General features: G+C 46.5%; 1 protein-coding gene across 1 annotated transcript in view; it reads left to right on the top strand.

The window, feature by feature from the left end:
• Positions 1–27,125, top strand: part of DNAH6 (dynein axonemal heavy chain 6) — a 3,261,518-nt gene that overhangs the window by 132,829 nt on the left and 3,101,564 nt on the right. Inside the window, 1 exon segment of the mRNA XM_029602297.1 lies at positions 1,805–2,064. Within this exon segment, the coding sequence (XP_029458157.1) occupies positions 1,805–2,064 (260 nt within the window).

Genomic DNA, 27,125 nt, shown 5'->3' with positions numbered 1-27,125 from the left:
CTAACTTCATGGAGTGCCCCCTAGTCTTTCTACTATCCGAAAGAGTAAATAACCGATTCACATCTACCCGTTCTAGACCTCTCATGATTTTAAACACCTCTATCATATCCCCCCTCAGTCGTCTCTTCTCCAAGCTGAAAAGTCCTAACCTCTTTAGTCTTTCCTCATAGGGAAGTTGTTCTATTCCCCTTATCATTTTGGTAGCCCTTCTCTGTACCTTCTCCATCGCAATTATATCTTTTTTGAGATGCGGCGACCAGAATTGTACACAGTATTCAAGGTGCGGTCTCACCATGGAGCGATACAGAAGCATTATGACATTTTCCGTTTTATTCACCATTCCCTTTCTAATAACCTTTTGAAAACTGGTAAAATGCTGGGTATTTAAGAAGTCATTTGACTAACTGGGATTTGTTTTCTTTTTACAAAAAGGGTCATTCTTTATTTTGTGATGTGCCGGTATCAAGTGCGGTAAAGCCTTATCGCACACAATAAGGCCCTCCCACAAGTGATACTGGCTGTATCGTGGCGGTATTACTATAATTAAGGGAAGTGGAGGAGTGTGAGTGGGGTTTGGGTGGAGTTATCTCACGAAAGTGCTGCGGGTGATAATTTTTTTTACTTTATCGTCGGCAGCACCGCAGGAAATAACTGCACCTTTTCCCGTGGTACTATTGGGGCAATAGTGTGTGATGCAGCTGCACTGCAGTGGGCAAAACCGCACCGCCATGATGCTGCCCCCCACCCTTTTTTTTATCGAGCTTCATCAATCTGCTATAAATATAGCAGAATCCCTCTGGAAACAGGGATATACCAACTGTACCTGAATGTTACTTGCCTTGAGCTATCAATAAAAAGGCATGAAGTAAATCCAAATAAATAAATAATTTACAGGGGTTGGTTTTATGAGTTTGCTTAATGTTTATATTATTTTATATTTATAGTGTGACTGGTATGATTATTTTTTTAAATGTTATTTTAGGTTGTTTTTTGCTCTTCCAGCAGGAGTTTGAAATAAATATGTGAGAAATCTTGTCAGAGCACAGCTTCAGAGTATTAGTAAACAATTCAACTGAGCTAAATGAAATTTCAGATGATTTTTTGATTAAGCAGATAGCATAAGAACATATTTTGTAATATAGCTGAGTCAAATGGAAACACTGATGCTGATTGTGTTGTTGTGTAAGTTTTCAGATGTATATAAGTCTTATTATACATTTTAATTATGTATGTTGAGATTGTGTAAACCGCTGCAATCACAGAAGTATACGGTATAGAAATTAAAAAAAAAAAAAAAATATATATATATATATATATATATTTTTTTTTATTTGCATACCTAGAGGGTAATTTTGTAAATTCACGTGTTGGAGAAAAGCACATACTACTACAAGCTTTCAAACTAACTGATGTTCATTTGTTCGCTTTGAAAATTCCCATGTAAGTGGCCTGGAACATGCATAAACTTATCCGCAGAATGTTATGCGATACTCTATTGAAGGCATAACTTGTGCAGGTTAAGTTATGCGCCTATTTTTTAAAATAGAAAAATGTGCCCAGCTCCGGACTCCAGAACTCCTACCTCCAGTTCTCATAGAAATATATGTAAATTCATGTTATAAGTATACTTTTATCTGAACAGAGGACTTCAAATTAGGTCCCTAATGTAGTATCCTTTTGCAATCCAATGGGTTAAAAGTTGAAGTTTTCTCATGCACTTTTGATTTATCACCTGATGTATTGTCTTGCTATATGTTTAATTTATTTACCATTATTGCTGTTGTATGATTATGTTTTTATTTAGATACAATTGGACCAGAGCAGAACAATATCTCCTACTCCTCCAAAACAACCACGTATTACTGTTGGAAGAATAAGTTCCCGAACATGGCTTTCATCACCTCCTTCATGTAGTTTCGATACAGTAGAAGATGTCATTAAAGCTAATATTCGAGATCCTTTGCATATAATTAAAATAATTCGTGAAAATAAAAATCTTGGCTTCCTTTACATGACTCCTGCAGTTCCCAAGGCATCAATTGAATATGATTCATATAACCTAAAGTAAGTTTGTTCAATTTAAATTCTTTAACAAGTTTAAATGTAAAATGCTAGTAATCCATGTTTGCAGTGTGTACTATGTATTGCAGTCACCAGTCAATATTGATGGTAACTGATTACTCTAATCCTTCTTTCTAAATATAAATCCCAGTGTTTGTATTGCAACTTAATGGGAAGGGTACAGAGGATAATTTTCAAGGACATTTCCACAAGTAAAGTGGTACTCAACCATGTCAGGTATGTGCTCGCCTCCTCCTTTCAAATCCTATATGATATGTCCATTCTCACCCTCTCCACTTTCCCCCACAAATTCCAGTTAATTCTATCATGAATGAAGCTCTGGCATATTATTCACAAAAGATTTTTATTGGATGATTATGGCCACAGTATAGGTCAAATTACACTACTAAATTCATCCATGAATTAAACCCTAGAGTAGACCATTATGCAGTCCCTATAGGGTGACCTTGCCCTCGCCCAAGTTGCATTTTATAAGGGCTCATTATCATACTAATGCCATATTCTGGCGCTGGAGACACAGGGCTTGTTGAAGCCTCACCTTTCCTACAATGTCCTGGTCTGTAGCAAGAGCAGGACTCATTTGTTCAGGATGCAGCTGAATTATTTGGGGGGGGGGGGGGGGGTAATCAGGTAAATCCCAGCCATCAAAACTGAAGACTTTCACACATGCGGGAGATACCCACTTGGTATTCACTACCTGACCAGCATTGTAGCAGCAGGAGTACCCGCTTGGTATTCTCTGAAGAACTTAAAATTGCACTTGCTGTGCAAACTTAGGGCATGGTCAACCCTGTCACCCCCTTGCTGCGACTGTTCAGCACCCTGCCATGCTGCCTTGAGACTGTAAATTCTGTCCTGAGATGGGTGGGCTGGATGGGAAAACCACCAAAAGAACAGGCTGAGGGGAGGATTATTTTTGGCTTAAATTAAACTCACCAGCCTCTGCACTCCTCCCCTGGAGGCAGAGCACCTCCACTGTTGTGCCCTCCCTGGCTAACCTGGGATGGGGGTTGGCTCCTAAACCGTGTCAGGTGCATACTCGCCTCCTCCTTTCAAATCCCATATATCTCCAATCCCGCTCTTCCCACCTCTCTCTCAAAGTCCAGTTAATTTTACCATGGCACATTATTCACAAAAGAAGATCTTCATTGGATGATTATGTAGCCTCGCTCCTCCAATGATGTCCTGGTCTGTAGCAAGAGCAGGTCTCACTTGTTCAGGATGCAGCTGAAGTATTGGGGGGGGGGGGGTTGACAGGCCAATCCTGACTGTCAAAGCTGAAGACTTGACAATCAACTCGTCTGCACTTTCACCCACTCAAGCACCTTTCTTAACATAGATAAATAGCACATGGTACATAAGGGGACGCAAACTCATGCCAAACTACTTGCACAACAAGAGCACAAATCAACAGTCAGGTTCATAGATGAGGATACGTAGCCAATGAGATATACAATAATGGTCCTCACATAGAGAAAGCAATGGATCTATAGACTATTGTTCAGTTCGGAGTTAATAGTCTGCTTGGGATTAGCAATCTGTTGTTATTTAGGAGAGTTGTGGGTGGATCCTTGGACCGGTGGCAGATGACCACGCCTCCGGGAGAAGATTCCAAGAGGGACCACCGGTCAGGCTCAGAGTATGGAGACAGACACACATTAGTTCTTTTATTAGACAGTATACTGAACCACCAGAGGTGGCAGTAGTGAGCTGGAATGCCCGGCTGGGCTGTAGTCCCTCAGATACTGGAACAGCGATCCTTGGAGGCTGAGCTGTAGAGAAACTGAAATATAGTGAGTAGGCAGGGTATGCAGAGTTCATGTACTGAACCAGATGGTAACACTCACGACAGTGTCTCATAGAAGCCCAGGAGCTGGAATGTATAGGCCCTCGAGGAGCGAATACCTGGTTCCAGGAAAAGCTCTGAGAGAGCGATGGTAACTCACTGATGTAGTTGGCAGTGATGACTTCCAGGTAGAAGAGAATACTGAGTAAGTCTGGGAACGAGGGCCCTCGAGGAGCGAGTACCGGTTCCAGACTGTTACCTGAAAAACAAAGGAGAGAGTGAGGCCCCCGAGGAGCGGGAGCCCCTTAGTAAGTCTGAGGAGGCAGAGTAGCTTGGAAAGTTGAAGCGAGTCTGTAGTCATTCCTTGCTAACTCGATGTGTTAGCAAATTCTAAGACCTTATATATCCGTCGCGGGTGACGTCATCTTCGGGGGACGCCCTCGAGGTTCGCGCCATCACTGGTACTTCAGATGGGGCCGTGCGTGCGCCCCTAGGCCTCCAGGAAACATGGCAGTTTGCAGCGTCTAGCCCGTCCGGGGACGCCGGAGGACCTCGGCAGAAGGATGCCGCAGCAGCCAATCTTCCCGCGGACGAAGAGGGAGACGCCAAAGATGTAAGGAGGGCGGAGAGAGGGTGTCGGAACCGACAGACACAACAGTACCCCCCTTCCAAGGGCGATTTCCTCGTCGGGTACCAGGCTTAGGTTTAGAAGGATGCGCGAGGTGGAACTGATGAAGCATCTCTTTGTCTAGGATATTGGTCTGAGGCTCCCAAGAGATCACTTCGGGGCCAAAACCTTCCCACTTTAGAAGGTATTCAAAAGTCTTGCCTCTTTTACGAACATCCAGAATCTCTGTGATTTTGAGTTCTAATTCATCTTCTGTATTGATGATAAATGAGTCTTGAGATATAGAGGATAGTTCACTAGGAGTAGTATCATCTTCGTCTGGAGATACTGAAGAACATTCACTGGTTAGTATATTGTCTTCATTTTGAGATATTGAAGAACATTTACTTTTCAGCTTGGAGAAGAGATGGCTAAATGGGGATATGATAGAGATGTTTAAAATCATGAGAGGTCTAGAACGGGTAGATGTGAATCGGTTATTTACTCTTTCGGATAATAGAAAGACTAGGGGGCACTCCATGAAGTTAGCATGGGGCATTTTTAAAACTAATCGGAGAAAGTCCTTTTTTACTCAACGCACAATTAAACTCTGGAATTTGTTGCCAGGGGATGTGGTTAGTACAATTAGTATAGCTGTGTTTAAAAAAGGACTGGATATGTTCTTGGAGGAGTAGTCCATTACCTGCTATTAAGTTCACTTACAGAATAGCCACTGCCATTAGCAAAGGTAACATGGAATAGACTTAGTTTTTGGGTACTTGCCAGGTTCTTATGGTCTAGATTGGCCACTGTTGGAAACAGGATGCTGGGCTTGATGGACCCTTGGTATGACCCAGTATGGCATTTTCTTATGTTCTTATGTTCTTAGTGTATTGTCTTCCTTTCCCCCCAAACAAGTGTCCGCACCAGCTGACGACTCAGATGGTCGGATAAAGTCCTTCTGGAGATTTTCTTCAATGTCTTCCGATGTTGCCTTATTCTCAAATGCTGAGAGAGAGTGAACCTGTCCTTTCGGAGACTCAGTTTTAGACTTCTGTCGTATGGCACAGATATAGGGCTCCTGTGGAGGAAGAATATCAACTACTTTTTTGGAGAAGATGTCCCCGAAGGGGATGTACTGGAGTGGCAGCCCCGGTATTGCTGGAGTCACAGGCATGCCAATAATAGGCGATATCTCCTTAAGGCATTTCCCATGGAATTCTGGGCCCCAGTGAGAGAGATCCAGAGATGCCCAGTCAAATTGGGGTTGGTGTACTTGCAACCAGGGTAACCCCAGGACGATAGGGTGCACATCCTTTTCCAGTACGAAGAAAGAGAGTGATTCCGTATGAAGAGCTCTCGTGCGGAGAGTAACTGATTCGGTTTGGCAAGACACATCTCCCGGTAAGGGCTCTCCATGAATGGAGGATAATCGTAGTGGGTTTTTCAACTTGATGAGAGGGATCCTCAAATATTCCACTAGACTTCTGAGAATGAAGTTGCCTCCTGCTCCCGAGTCCACCAGGGCAGGAGTCTGAACTGTGACTGGTCCGTAGGTCAAGGAGCCTGGGAGAGAGAGAGCGTAAGAGAGGGCGCAGTAAGGCCTAAAAATAGTCCTCCTGTAGGACTTTGGCCTGTCCATGCTTTCGGACGAGTGGAGCATATAAAGACAACATGGCCGGGCTGACCACAGTACATGCAAAGGCCGCACTTCTTCCGAAATCTTCGCTCCTTGGAAGTCAAGTGTCCATGACCAATTTGCATAGGTTCATCTGTATCGGCAGCAGGGACTTCTGGAACCATCCAAGGTGTAGAGACAGCACTGACCTGTTTCTACCCGGGTAACGCCCTAGGCTGGAGTTCTTTCACCTTGTCCCGGAGATGTAGATCAATCCGAGTAGCCAAGGATAGTAATTCATCCAACGAGTCAGGTGTTTGGCGAGCGGCCAGCTCGTCCTTCAAAAGGTTATCCAGGCCTCTGCAAAAGAGAGTCTTGAGACATCTGGGGTCCCAGCTTAGCTCTGCTGCAAGAGCTTTAAACTCGATGGTGAATTCAGCCAATGATCTGCTGCCTTACTTCAAATCCACTAAAGCAAAACCGGCTACAGACATTCGAGCAGGGTCATCCAAAACGGATTTAAATAAGTCCATAAATGCTTCTATGTCCTGCAAAATGGATTCCTTGCATTCCCACAAGGTAGTTGTCCAAGACAAGACCCTACCATACAGGTATGAAAGGATGTAGGTAGTCTTGGAGAGAGCTGTAGGAAATAGAGACGGCTGTAAGGCAAAGTGCATGCAGCACTGGTTCAAAAAGCCCCGGGCCTTCTGGATTTCTCCGGAAAAGCGGATTGGAGCCGCCAGTGGTACAGCAGTCTTTATAGTTACCTCTTGTGACTGACCTTCTTGGTTGCAGGCTGTGCCTTGAACCTTCTGTGTGTGTAGCTGATGAAATGCTGCAGTAAGTTTCTCCAAGGCGTCTTGCTGCTCCATAATGCGCTGGGCCAGGCCTGGTATGGCCTGTAAGGCATTCAGTTGTGCCGGATCCATGGAGTTAGCAATCTGTTCAGTTCGGAGTTAACAGTCTGCTTGGGATTAGCACTCTGTTGTTATTTAGGAGAGTTGTGGGTGGATCCTTGGACCGGTGGCAGATGACCACACCCCCGGGGGAAGATCCCGAAAGGGACCACCGGTCAGGCTCAGAGTATGGAGAAAGACACACACTAGTTCTTTTATTAGACAGTATACTGAACCACCAGAGGTGGCAGTAGTGAGCTGGAATGCCCGGCTGGGCTGTAGTCCCTCAGATACTGGAACAGCGATCCCTGGAGGCTGAGCTGTAGAGAAACTGAAATATAGTGAGTAGGCAGGGTATGCAGAGTTCATGTACTGAACCAGATGGTAACACTCACACAATGTCTCATAGAAGCCCAGGAGCTGGAATGTATAGGCCCTCGAGGAGCGAGTACCTGGTTCCAGGAAAAGCTCTGAGAGAGCGATGGTAACTCACTGATGTAGTTGGCAGTGATGACTTTAAGGTAGAAGAGAATACCGAGTAAGTCTGGGAACGAGGGCCCTTGAGGAGCGAGTACCGGTTCCAGACTGTTACCTGAAAAACAAAGGAGAGAGCGAGGCCCCCGAGGAGCGGGTACCCCTTAGTAAGTCTGAGGAGGCAGAGTAGCTTGGAAAGTCGAAGCGAGTCTGTAGTCATTCCTTGCTAACTCGATGTGTTAGCAAATTCTAAGACCTTATATATCCGTCGCGGGTGACGTCATCTTCGGGGGACGCCCCCGAGGTTCGCGCCATCGCCGATACTTCAGTCGGGGCCGCGCATGCGCCCCTAGGCTTCCAGGAAATATGGTGGTTTGCAGCATCTAGCCCGACCGGGGATGCCGGAGGACCTCGGCAAAAGGATGGCACGGCAGCCAATCTTCCCGCAGACAAAGAGGGAGGTGGCAAAGAGGTAAGGAGGGCGGAGAGAGGGTGTCGGGAACCGACGGACACAAAACTATGCAGTAGCACAATCACATCCTTTAGTGTGGAGTTGCCAAAGCCACATGAGACAAGCTTTTGATGTTCCTAGCAGAGGATCTGCAATATTTGGAGACTGCTATGTTCCTGCATTGCTTCTCCAGGATTTCCAAAGATTACCCTTCCTCCTTCAGGTAACATGTGAAATTGCCCCTAGGACTGAATATGGGTGAGAGTCATATTCAAGACTGGCATCCCAAGATACCTGGGCACAGCAAGGCATGGACATGGTTAGGAACAATAGTAGAGACATTGCCACCGGAATAGCACTTCTGCCACCTTCTTGGTGGCGAGCAGCCAGACAGCAGACCACCAATGCAGATAGAACCCCTTTAGTAAATCTTTCTATCGGCATAAACTATGGCACCCGAATCAGAAACAAAGACCCATTCTGGTAAGGCAATGTGAGGTGCTTAGATTAAGTGAAGCATGCGAATAGATTTGCCAGATCACATAGGGTTGGGTCTGGAGCCTTACAGTAAGAATTAATAGCTATTATTTAGTGTGAGGTTGCAAGAGCACCAGATCTCCCATGGAACTTATATCCATATCATTGAACACAGCGAGATTGAAATGCACATGGAAACTTAGAGATGGTGACCTGCCCACGACACTACTGGGTCGCTTGTCTGATTTCTCTAAAGTTTGCCTACCTGCACTAGAGACTAGACCAAGGATGGGTACAAATCCCACTTAAATTCAAGTGCTTGAAGGGAAACTAACCACAAGATAGCACTAATGCTGAGCAAGCTATGATGATGCCTTGTTGAATACTCAAAAGAACTGTCCTGCCTTAATTTTAACTGACATTAGCTAAAGTAATGGCTCATGGAAGAACAACTGGGGCCTGTTCAAGAACATGCCTATAGAGATATATTATCTCTACACACTCATGACTTTAGAACAATCCTACAATCAATCATCTTCGCAAAGCTGGACTATTGTAACACCATCTTGCTTGGTCTCCCCTCACTACACACCAAACCACTGCAAATGGTTCAAAATGCCTCTGCCCGTATACTCACTAACACCAGGAGAAGAGACCATATAACCCCTATCCTATTGGGCCTCCACTGGCTACCCATCCACTTCAGAATAATCTACAAGGCCATTCTCACCATATACAAAAACATCCATCAACTAGCCCCAATTGACCTTCATTTCCCCCTCCGATTACACACTTCAACAAGACCGACAAGAGATGCTTACAAAGGATCACTTCAAGTACCCCCAGCCAAAACTACCAGACACATTACGCTAAGAAATCGGGCCTTCTCCACAGCCGGTCCTACCTTATGGAACTCCATCCCCCCAGATCTTAGAATGGAACCCAGCCTCTCAACCTTCAAGAAAAGACTCAAGACCTGGCTGTTCATGCAGGCTTTTCCTAACTCCAATATTATTTAACTCCTAACAATCAACACACATCACCATCAATATCACTATTAGCTACCTCTTACAATGTAATTATATGTAATTAGCTGGTTTTCCTTTTCCTTTCTCCTTCTCATTCCAAGTTCTATTTTTCCTTGTTACATGTAACTGCTTTTTCCGCACTATTGTTCAAGTTTAAGTTTATTTTGCACTCCTGTTTCATGTGAACCAGCATGATGGGACTATTGTCCTGAATGTTGGTATATAAAAAACTTAAATAAATAAATAAATAAATTATATGCATAGCCTTGAACAGGTAGAATGCTATTGGCAGAAACACAGGACAGGCTAGCATTTTACTGTCCTCATCCATAGGAGTACCTGCACATCACTGAGGCTCAAGAACATGCAGCAATCGTCTTGGAAGATGTGATAAACAATGTAGCCAATCATCTTTATGGCACTGCAAAAGAATCATATGGGAACCTGAAAGAACAATGCTCCAGATACAATAAATAACTTACAGGCCAGAGTTGACCATAATTTCAGAACATTGTCAGTGCATCGGGTCCTGACATGTGCGTGCTGTCTGAGGCCTGGATGCCATAATTGACCCACTAAAAGAAGAGAAAAGAATGACACTCAAGGAAATGTTGACATGCAAATGCTGAGGATGATAGAGTTGACCGCTGCCTTCTGGGGATTGCCTCAGGACCTTCAGATTATGAGACTGATACACTGCTCGCTGTGCTAAGAATTTTCTGAGTCCCCATTACTGAAGTGGAATGGAACAGTAAATATTTCAATGTCTTACCACTGTTGACTGCCATGTGAGAATAAGAAATTGGATTCACTGTCTTCTGCTGCCCAGGTGCATGCTCGATCGGGGTAGATGAGAATTATTCAACTACAGCCTGCAAGTAAAATTCACCGCAATAGCCTAAATACCATAGCAGGCCCTAAACTGTGTAACTCACTACCAGAGACAATACGACTGATCCCAGAAAGAAAGACATTCAAACGTGAACTAAAAACCTGGCTTTTTAAAAATTCTTATATTCTAACTTTAATTAAATTAACTAGAATGCTGTGTCAACAAGAAATTATAGTTTAATTTAAACTCTATCTGAATGCAGAGTAAACAATAACAAGAAAAAAACCCAGTACCAAATAACGAGAAAACAAAGTAGCTCATGACAACTCCCCTACAAACATGTAACTTACTGGACAGATTCCCTATCTTACTAACCTGTTATTCCCTTCCTCAGTTGAGATGTATAAGAACATCACCCTTGGATTCATATGACCCAATTGATTTCTTCCAATGTATCTGTCATACAAAATATGTATCTTACCAAAGTATATGTAATACCAGAATGTATCTTACTAAAGTATGTGTTAGACCAATATGTGTTACACCATAATGTAATGACCTAAAGGACAAATGTTACTTTTGTAAACCGTTGTGATCTTCACTTGGAACGACAGTATATAAAATAACTAACTAACTAAATACCAGGCATGAAGATAGAATGACTCAGAAAACTGCCTATATCTTCTGATAATAAATAGAGAGAGGATGCATATGTACTAAAAATACAGGCAATAAATGTACTTGCTGGGGTAGATTTTCAAACAAGGCGCGTTGGCGTACTTTTGTTGGGGCTCCAGGCGCCAACAAAAGTACACGGGATTTTAGTAGATACGCGCGGAGCCGCGCGTATCCGCTAAAATCCTGGATCGGCGCACGCAAGGCTATCAATTACGTATAGCCAGCGTGCGCCGAGCCGCGCAGCCTACCCCCTTTCCCTCCAAGGCCGCTCCGAAATCGGAGCGGCCTTGGAGGGAATCCTCTAACGCCCTCCCCTCACCTTCCCCTCCCTTCCTCTACCTAACCCACCCCCCCGGCCCTGTCTAAACCCCCCCCCCCTTACCTTTGTCGGGGGATTTACGCCTCCCGGAGGGAGACGTAAATCCCCGCGCGCCAGCGGGCCGCTAGCGCGCTGGGACGCGACCTGGGGGCGGGTACGGAGGGCGCGGCCACGCCCCCTGACCGCCCCGGGCCGTAACCACACCCCGGACCCCGCCCCCAAAACGATGCCGACACGCCCCCTAAACGCCGCAACGACCGGGCCCGCCCCCGACACGCCCCCCTCAGAGAACCCTGGGACCTACGCGAGTCCCGGGGTCTGCGCGCGCCGGTGAGCCTATGTAAAATAGGCTCACCGGCGCGCAGGGCCCTGCTCGCCTAAATCCGCCCGGATTTGGGCGGATTTAGGCGAGCAGGGCTCTTAAAATCCGCCCCAATATGTCTGCACACCACTGCCAGAAATATGCAAATAAGGCTATATATAAGTAATAAAACTACCTACAAATGCAGGACAAGATGGGAAGCCATAGTGGTGCAGACGGCTGGTTCAGTTATTACCTTGGCTGCTGCATAGGGCTGCCATAGCTCAAATACTCACAACTCAGGCTCACTGCACATTGTCATTGACTCTCTCAGCCTAGGTTTAAGACAGAGTCTGAAAGGAATTGATGAGGATGCCATAAATGACTTGCTAAAGAAAAGAAAAGATGGCATTGCAGACCCGAAACTAATTGCAATACATAACCTTAACATGACCATGCATAGGGGCGTGAACATGTGTGTTTGTCTGTAGGCCACATGATGCCCGACCTACTGCCAAAGTCAAGTCACAGCATGTAACTGCTGCCAGGATGCGCTAAAGGCTGTGCTGACAGAAAAAAGGAAGAACAACTCCAGTAATCTACTGGCATACACGTGGTGGAAGTAGAGCACCTAATGCACCCAACATGGAAGCCTGATAGTGGTCAGTCATTAGCTGAGAGAATGGAGGCGACTCTGCCAGAGATTTGCTTTGGGAACTGCAGAATCCACTCCGGAGAGTAAGCTGCTTCATCCCTTTTGGCTGGAAATGGTGTCTGTGTTTGCAAGTACACAAGTAGGATTAGGAAAAGGACATGTGTAACAGAGGATCATGTGTAACAGAGTAACAGAGGATCCAATATAAGCAACTACCCTACACACACAGAACTGTACACGCGCATGGTCAGGCAAAGAACATGGGCAGAGGAACAAAAGGTAATGGAAGATCCCATATGAGCAGATACCCTTCTCACACATATGGTACAGGGTACTGTGCATGGATGCCCAGATGCAAAGTGACTTGCTGAACAAAATAAATAGATGGAAGATTTGCACATCTCGACCTGTGCATAGAGCCAGACATGCATGTGCTTTCTTATAGTCAAAGCATCATTTTCCTAGCGTGTAAACAGATGGACTCAGGACCTGTGGGTTTATGCTCCCCTGCCAGCAGCTAGAGACAGAGCAAGCTGACATCACAATATACATACTCCTGCAGTGACCCCAGCCTGCCAGTATTCTCCATCTTCAGCACATGGTGGACGTGCATCTCCCAATTGGGATTGCTTCACATTTTGGAAGGAGAATTTTAAATTAAAAAACAAAAGCCCCACTCTCCTGTGGTGATACTAGATGGTCTCTCCCCCAGTTGAGAATTCTTGAGATGATTTCCGTGGTCCCTCAGATGTGTGCCTTGGTCTGGTAGCTAGGCTTCCCCATGTGGACTTAGCTGATTGTACAGCTTAAAGGCAGCGGGTACAGGAGGCTGAGTGGTGACAGCAGATGCTTTCTGCCCCCCGCAGATGGAGACCGTCTCTGTACTCAGTCAGTAAGGGCTGATCTTGGGAAACTTAAAAAAAAAATTTAACTGAGACAGTTAAAGGGGTTTGTATGACTTCCTCTGGTCTCTCTGCTCTGCACGCCATTCCAGCATTCATTCCCGCTTCCATGGGGGTTAAGAGAACTGGACAGCCTGGCGGTTGAGTGGCCCCGGTGGGCTAGGCCCTGCAGTTAGGCTTTTTGCCTGTGCGCCACGTGTAGACCAGGGTGACATTTTCGCACAGTTCTGTGCGTGCTTTACTGCCCTCTACAGGACGTTGGTGTGTGCAGTGCATCAGCTCTGTGCACACTTTGGGCGCACCTTTTGCACACATAAAGTTTTAAGCGTGGTGGTGTGCTTAAGATTTGGTGCACAAGTTGTGCGTGTGTTTTTGCGGTGATTAGTTTTGATGCATCTAATTTTGTGCGTATAAATTTTTTCAGCGTGAGCCATTTGAACATACATTCACTGTCACCTGTGCACTGATGGCGCAGGTGAATAAGAAACCTAAGCACCTTTCTCTCGATGTTGCCTGTCATATTCGGGCTTCTCAGCCTGACCTGTCCTCTAACATGTGTCAGTGCTGTTTGGATGCTCAGAGTTGTCTTTCTTTGATTTCTCTAAGTCTGGATCCTCCCATGCTGATGATGGTCTGGTAATGGCTTTGTCTGGAGGTACGCCAGACCTTGGCACTCCCTTGACTGGCTCCTCCACAGGCGATAGCAGGGGATGGAACAGCTCCATTATGAGGAAAGGCTGAAGAGATTAGGGCTGTTCAGCTTGGAGAAGAGATGGCTGAGGGGTGATATGATGGAGGTCTTTAAGATCATGAGAGGTCTTGAATGAGTAGATGTGAATTGATCATTTAGTCTTTTAGATAATAGAAGGACTAGGGGGCATTCCATGAAGTTAGCCAGTAGCACATATTAGATTAATCGGAGAAAATTCGTTTTCACTCAGTGCACAATTAAGCTCTGGAATTTGTTGCCAGAGGATGTGGTTAGTGCAGTTAGTGTAGCTGGGTTCAAAAAAGGTTTGGATAAGTTCTTGGAGGAGAAGTCCATTAATTGCCATTAATCAAGTTGACTTAGGGAATAGCCACTGCTTTTAATCACATCAGTAGCATGGGATCTTCTTGGTGATTGGGTACTTGCCAGGTTCTTGTGGCCTGGTTTGGCCTGTGTTGGAAATAGGATGCTGGGCTTGAAGGACCCTTGGTCTGACCCAGCATGGCAATTTCTTATGTTCTTATGTTCTAATGGGCCCCTTTCCAGGCCTGGATCCGGCTGCTTTTTCTTGGGTGGAGTTTTTCCAGGGTTTACAAGTCTTTCTTCAGGCGCAGTCTTCAGCTTCGCCCAACCCTGTCAGGTCGGATCCTCAGCCAGTGGCCCCTCCCTCTTCCAGTCCTGTGGTGAAGCACAACAGGAACCTGAATGGCACTGTTCCCTGTACGTACCAGGATCATTCCAGACTGTGGGTTATGTTCCCTGTCCAGCAGATGGAGTTAGAACCAAAAATTCCCAGGGGAGGACCTATATAGCCACGCCTCCCTCGCCTCAATCCTCAGTATAGTTCTAACTCCAGCAGATTGAGCAGGGGACACGGTGGTCCCCAGCACTTTTCTAGTTTTATTTTCTCTTTGAGGAATCAATTAAATAATATTAGATAAAGGTTTTTCTTCTAAGGGATAGGTTCTGTAGTGTTCTGACAGGACCACTCCGTTCAAAGAGAGACACTGTTTTCCAGTCATGAACTTGCTGACAGGCTGTGTTTTTTGCCTGTCACCTTATTTCTCTCTTCCTATCTCTTTGTTTTTTCCTCTTCCTTGCCTGGCTAGAGTGTGGTAAGTGTTATTTTTATTTCATTTACAGTCGTTGGTAGGAACAGGAATTTATGAGGGGTGAAAGTCTGTAGTGCCGACCGCTCCCCCTAGCCCCGGAGTTTTCCTTTTCCCCTCCTCCCTTTCAGGGAGTGATTGGAGTTCCCGCCCTGCAGCTCTGCGACGACCCATTCCCCGGAGCTGCTCACCGTCGGGACGGCGTTTTTCCCCGACGGTCTCTTGGGGACAGTGAGGGGTCCGGAGGCCGAAGAGTTTTATTAATTCGCCGTTTCAGTTGTTGCCGCGCGCCACAGCCGCCCCTCCCCCTCCCTCCCGCCGCGATGCAAAAAATCACCGAACGGCTCCGGAGTTTGGCACGGGCTTCAGCAGACCTCAGAGGGATTTTCTTCAGCTTTTCCTGAGGGGGAGTATGGCTTACCTGGTAGGCAGCTTGGAGGAGAGTCGGACCGCGCTGGCAGGAAGCGGCATGCCCCGTTTTCCCTCAGCGCGGGAACGGCGGCCATTTTCTCAGCTGACTCGGAGGCAGCAATCTCTGAGGAGGACGTCGACGCTCCTCTCCAGGTTTCTTCTAACAGTATGGAGTTTCGGAGCGCAACGGACCAGGGCAGGCAAGGGGACGACGTCTCGGGAAGCCCCTCATCAGCACTTCCCGCTTTTTCGCCAGAATTCATTGTTTTAATGCACAAGGCATTTTTACAGAGCAGGAATCCGAATCTTGGAATTTGGGGTCCCCCTCCCCCCAAACTGGCGTGCTTGACACAGCTTTCGACGGCAGACCCTCCCTTAGGGAGGGCTTCTTTGCCCACTGGGGGTGCGGGGTCCATTCAGCCCCCCCCCCCGTGATTCCTATACCGCTACAACAACCGTCGGGGGATCCATGGCAAGATCCAGATGCGGATGATCCCTCCCTGGCGTCCCAGATAGAAGGTGACGACCCGAGGGTCCTCCGTATTTTTCATGCAGCGGAATTGGATGATCTCATCCCCCACATCCTCCAGGAAATGGACATTGACCCTCTTCCGGATCCTGTGGCTCAGGATCCGAAGATTAAGAAAGGGGATCCTCTCCTAGCGGGCTTACGACCTCTAGCGATAAATGCTTTTCCCACGCATCACAACATCTTGCAATTGATTTCAAGGGAGTGGGATACTCCTGAGGCCAATCTTCGAGTCGGTCGAGCCATGGAAAAGTTATACCCTCTCCCCACTGATTTCTTGGAGATTCTTAAGGTTCCTGCTGTTGATTCAGCGGTATCCGCGGTCACGAAACATACTACCATCCCGGTCACGGGCGGGATGGCGTTGAAGGATGTCCAGGATCGCAAGCTCGAGGTTTACCTCAAGCGTATCTTCGAAGTCTCAGAGTTGGGGATGAGGGCTGCTATCTGCAGTTCCCTAGCACAGCGAGCAGCTCTGCGTTGGGTACAACAGCTTCTCACTTCCCAATCTTTGCCACAGGCAAAGACTATTCAGGCTGATAGACTTGAAGCGGTGGTTGCCTATGGAGCTGATGCTTTTTTATGATCTGTTAAGGGTCCTCGCTCGTTCCATGGTGGCGGCGGTGTCCGCTCGTCGTTTTTTGTGGCTACGCAACTGGGCGGCAGATGCTTCGTCTAAGATGCGCCTGAGTTCCCTTCCTTTCAAGGGTAGGTGCCTATTTGGGGAAGATTTGGATCAGATCATCAAATCTCTTAATGAGAATGCGGTGCACAAGCTACCAGAAGATCGTCCACGTTCTTCTAGATCTTTTTATTCCTCCAGAAATAGGTACCGGAATCAACGGAGGTCGCGTCCTACTAGACAGCAGACACCTCGGGCTCCTTCTACACGATCACACACCTGGAACCGGTCCTTTCGAGGGCGCCGCCACGGTAAGGATACTCAAGGGGCAGGTCCTTCCTCGAAGGCTTCACAATGATGCCAGAAGGACCCAAGAGGGGATCCCCCACCTGGGGGGTCGCCTTACTCTCTTTTACAAGGAGTGGGCCCAAATTACGTCGGATCAATGGGTGCTGGACATCTTAAGAAAAGGCTACGTATTAGATTTTGTACACGAACCCTGAGATCGTTTTCTGTTTTCTCCTTGTGGTTCCCGTCTCAAACAATTAGCAGTCCGACAGACTCTCGATCGACTGCTACAGCTGGGAGCGATAGTACCGGTAGCGGCCTCCGAACTGGGAAAAGGTCATTATTCAATCTACTTCGTGGTTCCCAAGAAAGAGGGCACTATTCGACCTATCCTAGATCTCAAGATGGTCAACAAGTGTCTCAGAGTTGCTCGTTTTCGTATGGAAACGCTCCGTTCAGTGTTAGCAGCCGTGCATCCGGGAGAATTCTTGGCCTCTTTGGACCTTACAGAGGCATAAGAACATAAGAACATAAGAAAATGCCATACTGGGTCAGACCAAGGGTCCATCAAGCCCAGCATCCTGTTTCCAACAGTGGCCAATCCAGGCCATAAGAACCTGGCAAGTACCCAAAAACTAAGTCTATTCCATGTAACCATTGCTAATGGCAGTGGCTATTCTCTAAGTGAACTTAATAGCAGGTAATGGACTTCTCCTCCAAGAACTTATCCAATCCTTTTTTAAACACAGCTATACTAACTGCACGAACCACATTCTCTGGCAACAAATTCCAGAGTTTAATTGTGCGTTGAGTAAAAAAGAACTTTCTCCGATTAGTTTTAAATGTGCCCCATGCTAACTTCATGGAGTGTCCCCTAGTCCTTCTACTATCTGAAAGAGTAAATAACCGATTCACATCTACCCGTTCTAGACCTCTCATGATTTTAAACACCTCTATCATATCCCCCCTCAGTCGTCTCTTCTCCAAGCTGAAAAGTCCTAACCTCTTTAGTCTTTCCTCATAGGGGAGTTGTTCCATTCCCCTTATCATTTTGGTAGCCCTTCTCTGTACCTTCTCCATCGCAATTATATCTTTTTTGAGATGCGGCGACCAGAATTGTACACAGTATTCAAGGTGCGGTCTCACCATGGAGCGATACAGAGGCATTATGACATTTTCCGTTTTATTCATCATTCCTTTTCTAATAATTCCCAACATTCTGTTTGCTTTTTTGACTGCCGCAGCACACTGAACCGACGATTTCAATGTGTTATCCACTATGACACCTAGATCTCTTTCTTGGGTTGTAGCACCTAATATGGAACCCAACATCGTGTAATTATAGCATGGGTTATTTTTCCCTATATGCATCACCTTGCACTTATCCACATTAAATTTCATCTGCCATTTGGATGCCCAATTTTCCAGTCTCACAAGGTCTTCCTGCAATTTATCACAATCTGCTTGTGATTTAACTACTCTGCACAATTTTGTGTCATCACCATCATCAGCGCTTCTTACGCTTCAAGATTTTGGGACAGCATTTTCATTTTCGTGCTCTCCCTTTTGCTCTGGCGACGGCTCCACGTGTCTTCACCAAGATCATGGTAGTGGTGGCGGCGGCGCTCCGCAAGGAGGGTATCCTTGTACATCCCTATCTAGACGACTGGCTCATTCGGGCGAAGTTGAGGATGCAGGGTTACCGTGCTGTAGACAGGGTAGTACAGCTTCTTCAGTCTCTGGGATGGATCGTCAATTTCTCAAAGAGCAAACTGATACCGTCCCAATCGCTGGATTTTCTGGGAGCACACTTCGACACCAGCCGAGCCAAGGTATTTCTGCACCCGGACAGAGCTCGGGCTCTGCGTGCTCAGGTAACACGGTTCATGGCACTAGTTGCTCCCACGGCGTGGGATTATCTCCAGGTACTGGGAACCATGGCCTCAACAATCGATTTGGTTCCGTGGGCCTTCGCTCATCTCAGGCCTCTCCAGAGGTCTCTGCTTTTGCGATGGAACCCAGTGTCGAGAGATTTTCAAGCAGTACTGCCCATCCCGGATGTTGTCTTGCTCAGCTTACAGTGGTGGCTGGACCCTCAACAATTAGCTCAGGGAGTGTCTCTACAGAACCCGGATTGGGTGGTCGTCACCACGGATGCCAGTCTCACCGGCTGGGGGGCGGTCTGTCAGGACAGGTCTCTCCAAGGCCGATGGACGATGGAACAGTCCACTTGGCCCATCAATCGGCTGGAGACCAGAGCAGTCCGTCTAGCGCTGTAGGGGTTCTACCCACTGGTACGCAGTCGAGCGGTTCGGATTCTTTCGGACAATGCAACCACAGTGGTATACATCAATCGCCAGGGGGGCACCAGAAGCCATCTAGTCTCGTTGGAGACCGACGAGTTGATGACATGGGTGGAGCTACACTTACAGCGGCTAGCGGCTTCGCACATATCGGGCGTGGACAACGTTCAGGCAGATTTTCTCAGTCGACAAAACCTGGATCCCGGAGAGTGGGAACTCTCGGAGTACGCAATGCGAAGGATAGTACAGCGTTGGGGGAGACCCCATGTGGATCTAATGGCAACCGCGACAAATGCAAAGGCCGCCCGGTTCTTCAGCCGCAGGCGAGAGCGCGGCGGGGAAGGAGTCGACGCGTTGGTTCTTCCCTGGTCTCGACAGTGTCTCCTGTATGTCTTTCCTCCGTGGCTTCTAGTGGGCAAGGTTATCCGACGGATAGAGACGCATCAAGGTCCGGTGATCCTAGTTGCATCAGAGTAGCCTCGTCGACCATGCTTTGCAGATCTTCTCAATCTGGCAGTAGACGGCCCTCTTCGGCTCAGTCATCTGCCACGTCTTCTTCGCCAAGGACCAATATTTTTCAAGGAGGCAGATCGCTTCTGTCTTGCGGCTTGGCTTTTGAGAGGCGTCAATTGAGATGGCGCGGATATCCAGAATCTGTCATCTCCACGCTCCTGAAAGCTAGGAAGACATCCACGTTGGTTACTTATGTCAGAGTATGGAAGGTTTTTGAGGAATGGTGCGAGTCAAAATCGATTCTACCAACGCAGGCCTCGGTGACACATGTGCTTTCCTTCCTACAGGCGGGTCTGGAGTTGGGCCTTGCCTATAATTCTCTTCGTGTGCAGGTGGCGGCGTTGGGAGCCTTCCTATGTAGTAATGACAGGGAGCTCCTGCCCTCACATCCAGATATCCTACGTTTTCTAAAGGGGGTAAAACACTTGAAGCCTCCAATTAGACCACCTTGTCCTTCTTGGAATCTCAATTTGGTACTCCGGGCTCTATGTGCACCGCCTTTTGAGCCTCTGACTTCGGCCACACTCAAGGATGTCACCCTTAAGACCATCTTCCTGGTGGCGATCAGCTCAGCACGTCGGATCTCTGAACTACAAGCTCTATCATGTAGGGAGCCATACCTTCGTTTCACGCCAGGGGGAGTATCCCTGCGGACAGTTCCATCTTTTCTGCCGAAGGTGGTCTCGACTTTCCATCTCAACCAATAGATAGAGCTTCCGTCATTTTTATCCTCTGATTCTTCTGACCTACGTCGGTTGGATGTCCGACGTTCTTTGATACATTATTTGGAGGTCACTAATGAATTTCGACTCTCCGATCATTTGTTTGTCCTTTGGTCGGGACCCAGGAAGGGTTGCATGGCATCCAAACAATCAATCGCTCGCTGGCTGAAAGGAGCGATTATAGCCGCATACATCGGAGTGGGTAAGTCTCCACCTTTAGCTGTTAAGGCGCATTCTCTACGCGCTCAAGCGACGTCGTGTGCGGAAAGTTCTGCAGTTTTCTTCTCAGGAAATCTGTAGGGCGGCTACATGGAAGTCTCTCCACACTTTCGCAAGACATTATCATCTAGACATTCGCGCGCCGTCTCACGGTCAGCTTGGAGACAGGGTCATACGGGCAGGGCTGTCCACGACCCACCCATGATGGGGAAGCTTTGGTACATCCCACAGTCTGGAATGATCCTGGTACGTACAGGGAAAAGAAAATTATTCCTTACCTGCTAATTTTCGTTCCTGTAGTACCATGGATCATTCCAGACCCCTCCCTGGTTTTGGGGGTTCTTTGTGGGCCATCCCTGCTTTCCTGTCTTCACAATATTTTCACTCTGTATCTCTAGTTATTGCGAGCTGTGTCTTTGAACACAGTGCTGTTTGCAAGTTCTCAGTTACAGTTTTTTGAGTACAAGTTAGTTGCTGTCACTTACAGCTGTTATTTTTTCTCTATATTTTTGAGATTAATTGATTCCTCTGGTTCTGTCTCTTCTCGTCTTGGCTTTGCTAGTCCAGTTACTGAGGATTGAGGCGAGGGAGGCGTGGCTATATAGGTCCTCCCCTGGGAATTTTTGGTTCTAACTCCATCTGCTGGACAGGGAACATAACCCACAGTCTGGAATGATCCATGGTACTACAGGAACGAAAATTAGCAGGTAAGGAATAATTTTCTTATGAGGCTGATCCTGATTCCCTGGAAGATGGGGAGATTCCTCCGGGACTGGAACTGTATCAAATCATGTTACGGTTCTTTCATAGGGATGAATTCCCCGCCCTGATTTCCCAGACCTTGAGGATGCTGGATGTTCCTAGTACAGATTCCATGTCGGAACCGAAGAAGAATCCCATTTTGGTTTCCTTGCGTAAAGCCTTTTGTTTTATCCCTGTTATGGACGCCATTCAGGAATTGATTGATCTTGAATGGGACGCCCCAGAGGTGAATTTCAAAGGGGTCAGACAATGGAAGGCCTATACTCCCTGGATCCAGCTGTGAGAGAGCGTTTGCATGTTCCCAAACTGGATGCCTGCTCTGTGCCATCTCTCGGTAAACAACTATCCCCGTGGAAGGAGGAGCGCCTTGAAGAATGTGCATGATAGGAAGATTGAGGCTATCCTTAAGCAGGCCTTTGAAGCAGTGGCGATGACTTTACAGATAGCTTCCTGATGCGCCCTTGTGGCATGATGTCTCTCAGGAGATTGATGAGTCTTGAGAGAATTGCAGAGCGGTTATGGAGCCTGCTTCCGCCTTTTTAGCAGACGCAGGCTGTTATTTGGTCCGAACGTTGGCCAGATGAATCATTCGGTGATAGCGGCCAGGTGTCAACTCTGGTTGCAAATTTGGTCAGCTGACACAGTTTCCAAAGCCAATCTTACCAAGATGCCTTTTAAAGGCTCGCTCTTATTTGGGAGTGAGTTGGAGAAACTGGCCAGTAAGTGAAGCGAGTCTCCAGTGCTTCGATTGCCAAAGGATAAGAAACAGTTACCTCGCCCCTTTGGTAGGAGGGAGTGGTTTCTGGGGTCCCAGACGTTTTCGTCCCTAGAGAGAGATGACTCAGCCTTTCGGTAGGTCTCAGTTCTTTTGTCCACAGCAGCCTAAGAGAGGAGCGGGCTCGGGTGGTGGACCTTCCTGAGTTCCCAATGAAGGTTCGCCAACCCACCTTCTGGAACAGGAGATAGGGGAACATCTCTCTCTCTTTTATCGGAGGTGGTTCGAGATCATGTCGGACAGTGGATTCTGGAAGTTATACGTGAAGGCCATGCACTGGAATTTCACAGTATTTCTCAGGACGTGTTCATGGTATCCCCTTGCCACTCCCTGCAGAAAAAGCAGGCAGTGGAGTTCACACTTCAAAGGCTCCTCAGAATGAGGGCTGTGGTTCCGATGCCCACGTCTCAAGAAAGTATGGGGTGATATTCCATTAATTTTGTTGTGCCGAAGAAGGAGGGCTCCTTTTGTCCCAACTTGGATCTCAAGAGGGTCAACCATCACTTGAAGGTGACTCATTTTCGAATGAAAACCTTACGCTCGGTAATAATGGTGATGTAGTCGGGGGAATTTCTGACCTTCTTGGATCTGTAATCCAATTGGAACCACCAACGCTTTCTACGTTTTGCAGTGTTGGGGCGCCATTATCAGTTTCAGGCACTGCATTTTGGTCTAGCTACCGCACCCAGACTTTTTCCAAGATTATGGTGGTGGTAGCGGTGGCTTTGCGAAAAGAAGGAATCCTGGTGATTTGCACCAAGTCTCAGGAAGAGAGCCGCCTGGTGACACACAAGGTCATCTCCTTATTGCAAGAGCTCAGTTGGGTGGTGAACCTGACTCAGAGTGATCTTCAACCATCCCAGTCTTTGGAGTATCTGGGGCTCCGGTTCGATACAGGACATGACAGAGTTTTCCTACCGTAAATTTGGATCCAGAGATTGATGTCTTAAGTGTGTCAGTTGATGAACACCATACGCCTGATGGTCTGGTCCTACGTACAGGTTCTCGGTTTGATTGCAGCTACCCTCGAAGTGGTGCCATAGGCAAGGGTGCTTATGCATTCTCTTCAGCGCTGTCTGCTATCTGTTGGTACCCACAGTCTCAGGATTTGTGGTTCAGCTCCACTTGCCTGGTGATTGCCTGGGCGATGGTATACTAGATCTGGTCCTTGGAGACCCTCGAGGTCTTGGCCACCCAGTTGCCAAACAGCATGGTGTAATTCTCCAGGACCTCTGCAATTACCATCTCAATGTCTTGGACACTGAATTTCTTTTTTTTTTTTTAATTTTCTATTTATCAATTTTTTACATATACTAACAAAGATTCACTTTGTGATTGAAACTAAGAGACAATCTTAAAGAAATCTCTAATACAATAAGCAGCTAATCAAAAAGAAATGTCATTCTCTTATTTTTTTCACTAAGAAACTTGGGTAGAGAGAATTACAGAAAACAGATGAGCTTCAATGAAGCTTAATACATACACAATGTTGCTTGATACCCCGTACCACATTTATATGATCCACACTATAGATTCTTTACAGAATTTTGTACTCTAACATTCAAGAACTCCCGTAGTTGCTCTGGAGTAAAAAAGTGATAAGTGTTACTGGAAAACTTAATTATGCATTTGCATGGGTATCATAGCTGAAACTTGCTCCTAAAGTTATAGCTTCAGGACGCATTGTTAGAAAAGCCTTACGACGTAATTGAATTGCTCTCGCCAGGTCTGGATAAATCCGTACCTGGTCCCCAAGATAAGGAACATTTAAACTCTTAAAGTAACACCTCATCACACAACTAAGATCTTGCTCAGAAAAGAAAGAAACAAACAATATAGCTCTCTCCATAACCTCTACATTAGAATTTTCTAGGTATTCAGTTAAATTTGAAATATCCACCCTATTATTAACTAACGAAATCTGCGTAGGACTCTGTCTCTGGGGAGGAACAGAATCTTCTTTACAGTGGGAACATTATCTGGGGAAATTTTAAGGATTTCTTGTAGATATCTTGAAGGTTATTAAGGGTAGCCCGCCCAAAACCTTAGGGAAGTTCAACAGCCTCAAGTTTAAATGTCTCAGAAAATTTTCCATGGATTCCAATCTTCTCGAAGAAGACATATGCTCACGCATAGTTGTAAGCTTTTAACATCATTTCTTAAAGTTCGGATAGATTGGGAGTGATCTTGAAGTATCTGTTGATGATCTTGCGTGACTGAGTCCAACTTTTGGGAAACAGTCTTTAAACGACGGGACTGTTCATTGTATGTAGAGGATATGCCTGCAATTAAGTCCCAGAGGGACTCCAACGTGACTACCTCTGGTTTTTTAATCTCCAAGGACTGCAAAATATTTACTCCCATTCCTTGCACATATTTGTCCCCCTCCAATAGCACCTGTGGGCTGGCTCCACCAAGAGCACCTCTCTCCTCAGGAGCTTCAAACTGTGCAACAGAGAAGGGAGTCTAAGCAAACGCCGGCAAATTCACCCGACTGAGACTGCTCGATGATGTCATCATCAGGCGCCCCAGCTGTGTCGGCGGCGCTCAGAGGAGAAGTCAACGGAGGTTGTTGTGGATCCGGTGGACTCAAGGATACCTCCCCAGGCAATAGCGGGACTTCTCTCCCCGCCACGCCAGTAGGGCTTGACGCCCTAAAATCCGGGGTAGGGTCATTGAATTCAGCTGAAAAATCAAATCTTCCCTTTCGTTTTATGGTTCATAACTGTAGCAGTTAGTATTTATAGGAGATCAGGAAATAGAGTAGCTTGAATGCCGTCCTCTCAGGCAGTTATCTTGTTATCTCCCCTCCGGACACTGAATTTCAAGGCCCTCAAATGAACATGCCCTGCTGCCTGCCTGCTTGAATGGGGTGCCACTTCCCCCTCCAGAAAAGTGTCCTCCCTTTCCTGACTCTTGCATTCACTCCCATCTCACCTCCCTTCCTCCCCTCCTCCTGGCCCTGCCCTCCAACTCCCTTCCCCTCTGCCCACACTGTCTATTCCTACCCTCTTGTCTTCCTCCCACTGGACTCACCTACCTATCGCCTTCCCCCTCCCATCTCCTCCTATCCCTTCCCCCCTTACTATCTCTACTCCTGTCCCTGTTCCTATTCCTACTCCTCCTTCCCCTAGCACTCCTGCCTTCATTCCTCTCTCCTCCTCTCCTCCTCTCTTTTTGCATCTCCTTTATCCCCCTGCCTCTCATTTATTTATTTATTTTATTTATTTTTAATTTTTATATACCGGAATTCCTGTATACAATACAAATCAATCCGGTTTACATTAAACAATAAGTTGCCCTGGTTGGGACAGTCCAGCCTGGGCTTATTACAAGGAACATTGAGAAGTGACCATAATAAATTAACATTTAACATTAAACAGAACGTGTGTTCAACTTTTTTTTTTACAAAGAACTATAGTAGCGACAACCGGGCTACCAAACATTATACAAGAATACAATTATATATTATATGATTTGTCTATGTTAAGATCAAATTGCGATTAAGAAGGTGTAAAATTAAGAGTCTGTGATGTTAGTGATATGCTGTAATGAAAGGATCTGAAAGTCAGGAGGAAGTGCTTAGTTACACTCTGGTGATTGGAAAGCCTGACTGAAGAGCCAGGTTTTTAATCTTTTTTTGAACTCTGGTAGACTGGGTTCAAGGCGTAGGTCTGGTGGGAGAGCATTCCATTGATGTGGTCCCGCAGATGAGAGTGCTCTTTTTCTTAGTGTTGATTTAACTGGGGCTGCGACTAAGGTGCCTTTGTAGGCATTTCTGATGGGTCTGGAGGATAAATGTGGACGAAGAGGAGTTAGTAGTGATATAGGTGCGACATCATGGATTGCTTTATGAATAATGGTTAAGGTTTTATATAGGATTCTCTGTTTGATGGGAAGCCAGTGGAGACTGCTCAAGATGGGGGTGATATGGTCTCTTCTATTCGTGTTAGTTAGGATTCTGGCAGCGGCATTTTGTACCATCTGTAGGGGTCTGATGCTGTTGGAGGGGAGGCCAAGTAGGATTGAGTTGCAGTAATCGAGTTTAGAAAAAATAATGGATTGTAGGACGAGGCGAAAGTCATTGAAGTGAAGGAGTGGTTTTAGCTTTTTTAGGACTTGAAGTTTAAAGAAGCAGTCCTTGGTGGTTGTGTTTATGAATTTTTTTAGGTTAAGTTGGTTGTCAAACCATGCTCCTAGATTCCTGACGTCTGCAGAGAGATTCTTGTTTGAAGATGTGGATTGTGAAAGGCTAGGTGTAGATGCTCCATCCTCTCCACAACCACATCTCCTACTCATTGCTCTGCATGACCACCACCACCATTACTCCTTCGCACTCCTCACGCCTCCATTCCTCACACCTGCTCACCACTTGCTCACTCCTCCGCACTCCTCCCCTTCTCACACCTCCTCACTCCTCCTCACTTCCTCCTCTCTTCCACATCACCACCACTACTACTACTCCTTCCTCCTCCACACAAAAATGACAGACAGAGACAAACCAGACAAACAAACAAAATCTTTCAGACGCAGATAGACAAAAAAAAAAGGTAAAGGTAAACACAAGGAAAAACAGTAAAGAGCAAGACAACATACTCAGAAATCACTATAAGAACGCCTAATTCACTAAACCACAACTCGCTTCCTCTCCTCTAACCCACACCTCAGCACACCCTCAAAGTGGCAGCTGCAGGAATTTGGTATGTATATGGGAAAAAAAACCACTCAGTGACACAATACATCACACTGGAGTGGAGGAGTAGCTTAGTGGTTAGAGCAGTGGGCTATAAACTAGGAGACCAGGGTTTGAGTCCTGCTGTTGCTCCTTGTGACCTTGGGCAAGTCACTTTATCCTCCATTGCTTCAGGTACAAACTTAGATTGTAAGCCCTCTGGGGATAGGAAAATACCTCACTTTGAAGTGCTGTGGAATATGAAATAAATAATTTTGTGACTCAGGAGCAATCTGATTAGCCTTGCCCATACCCCTTTTCTATCACAGTGCTTAACACACCATATTTCCACTATATTTATAGCATATTAAAAAGTTTCCTA

This window comes from Rhinatrema bivittatum, chromosome 1 (assembly GCF_901001135.1).
Source record: "Rhinatrema bivittatum chromosome 1, aRhiBiv1.1, whole genome shotgun sequence".
Taxonomy (NCBI): Eukaryota; Metazoa; Chordata; class Amphibia; order Gymnophiona; family Rhinatrematidae; genus Rhinatrema; species Rhinatrema bivittatum.
This window is presented reverse-complemented; position numbering and strand designations above follow the sequence as displayed.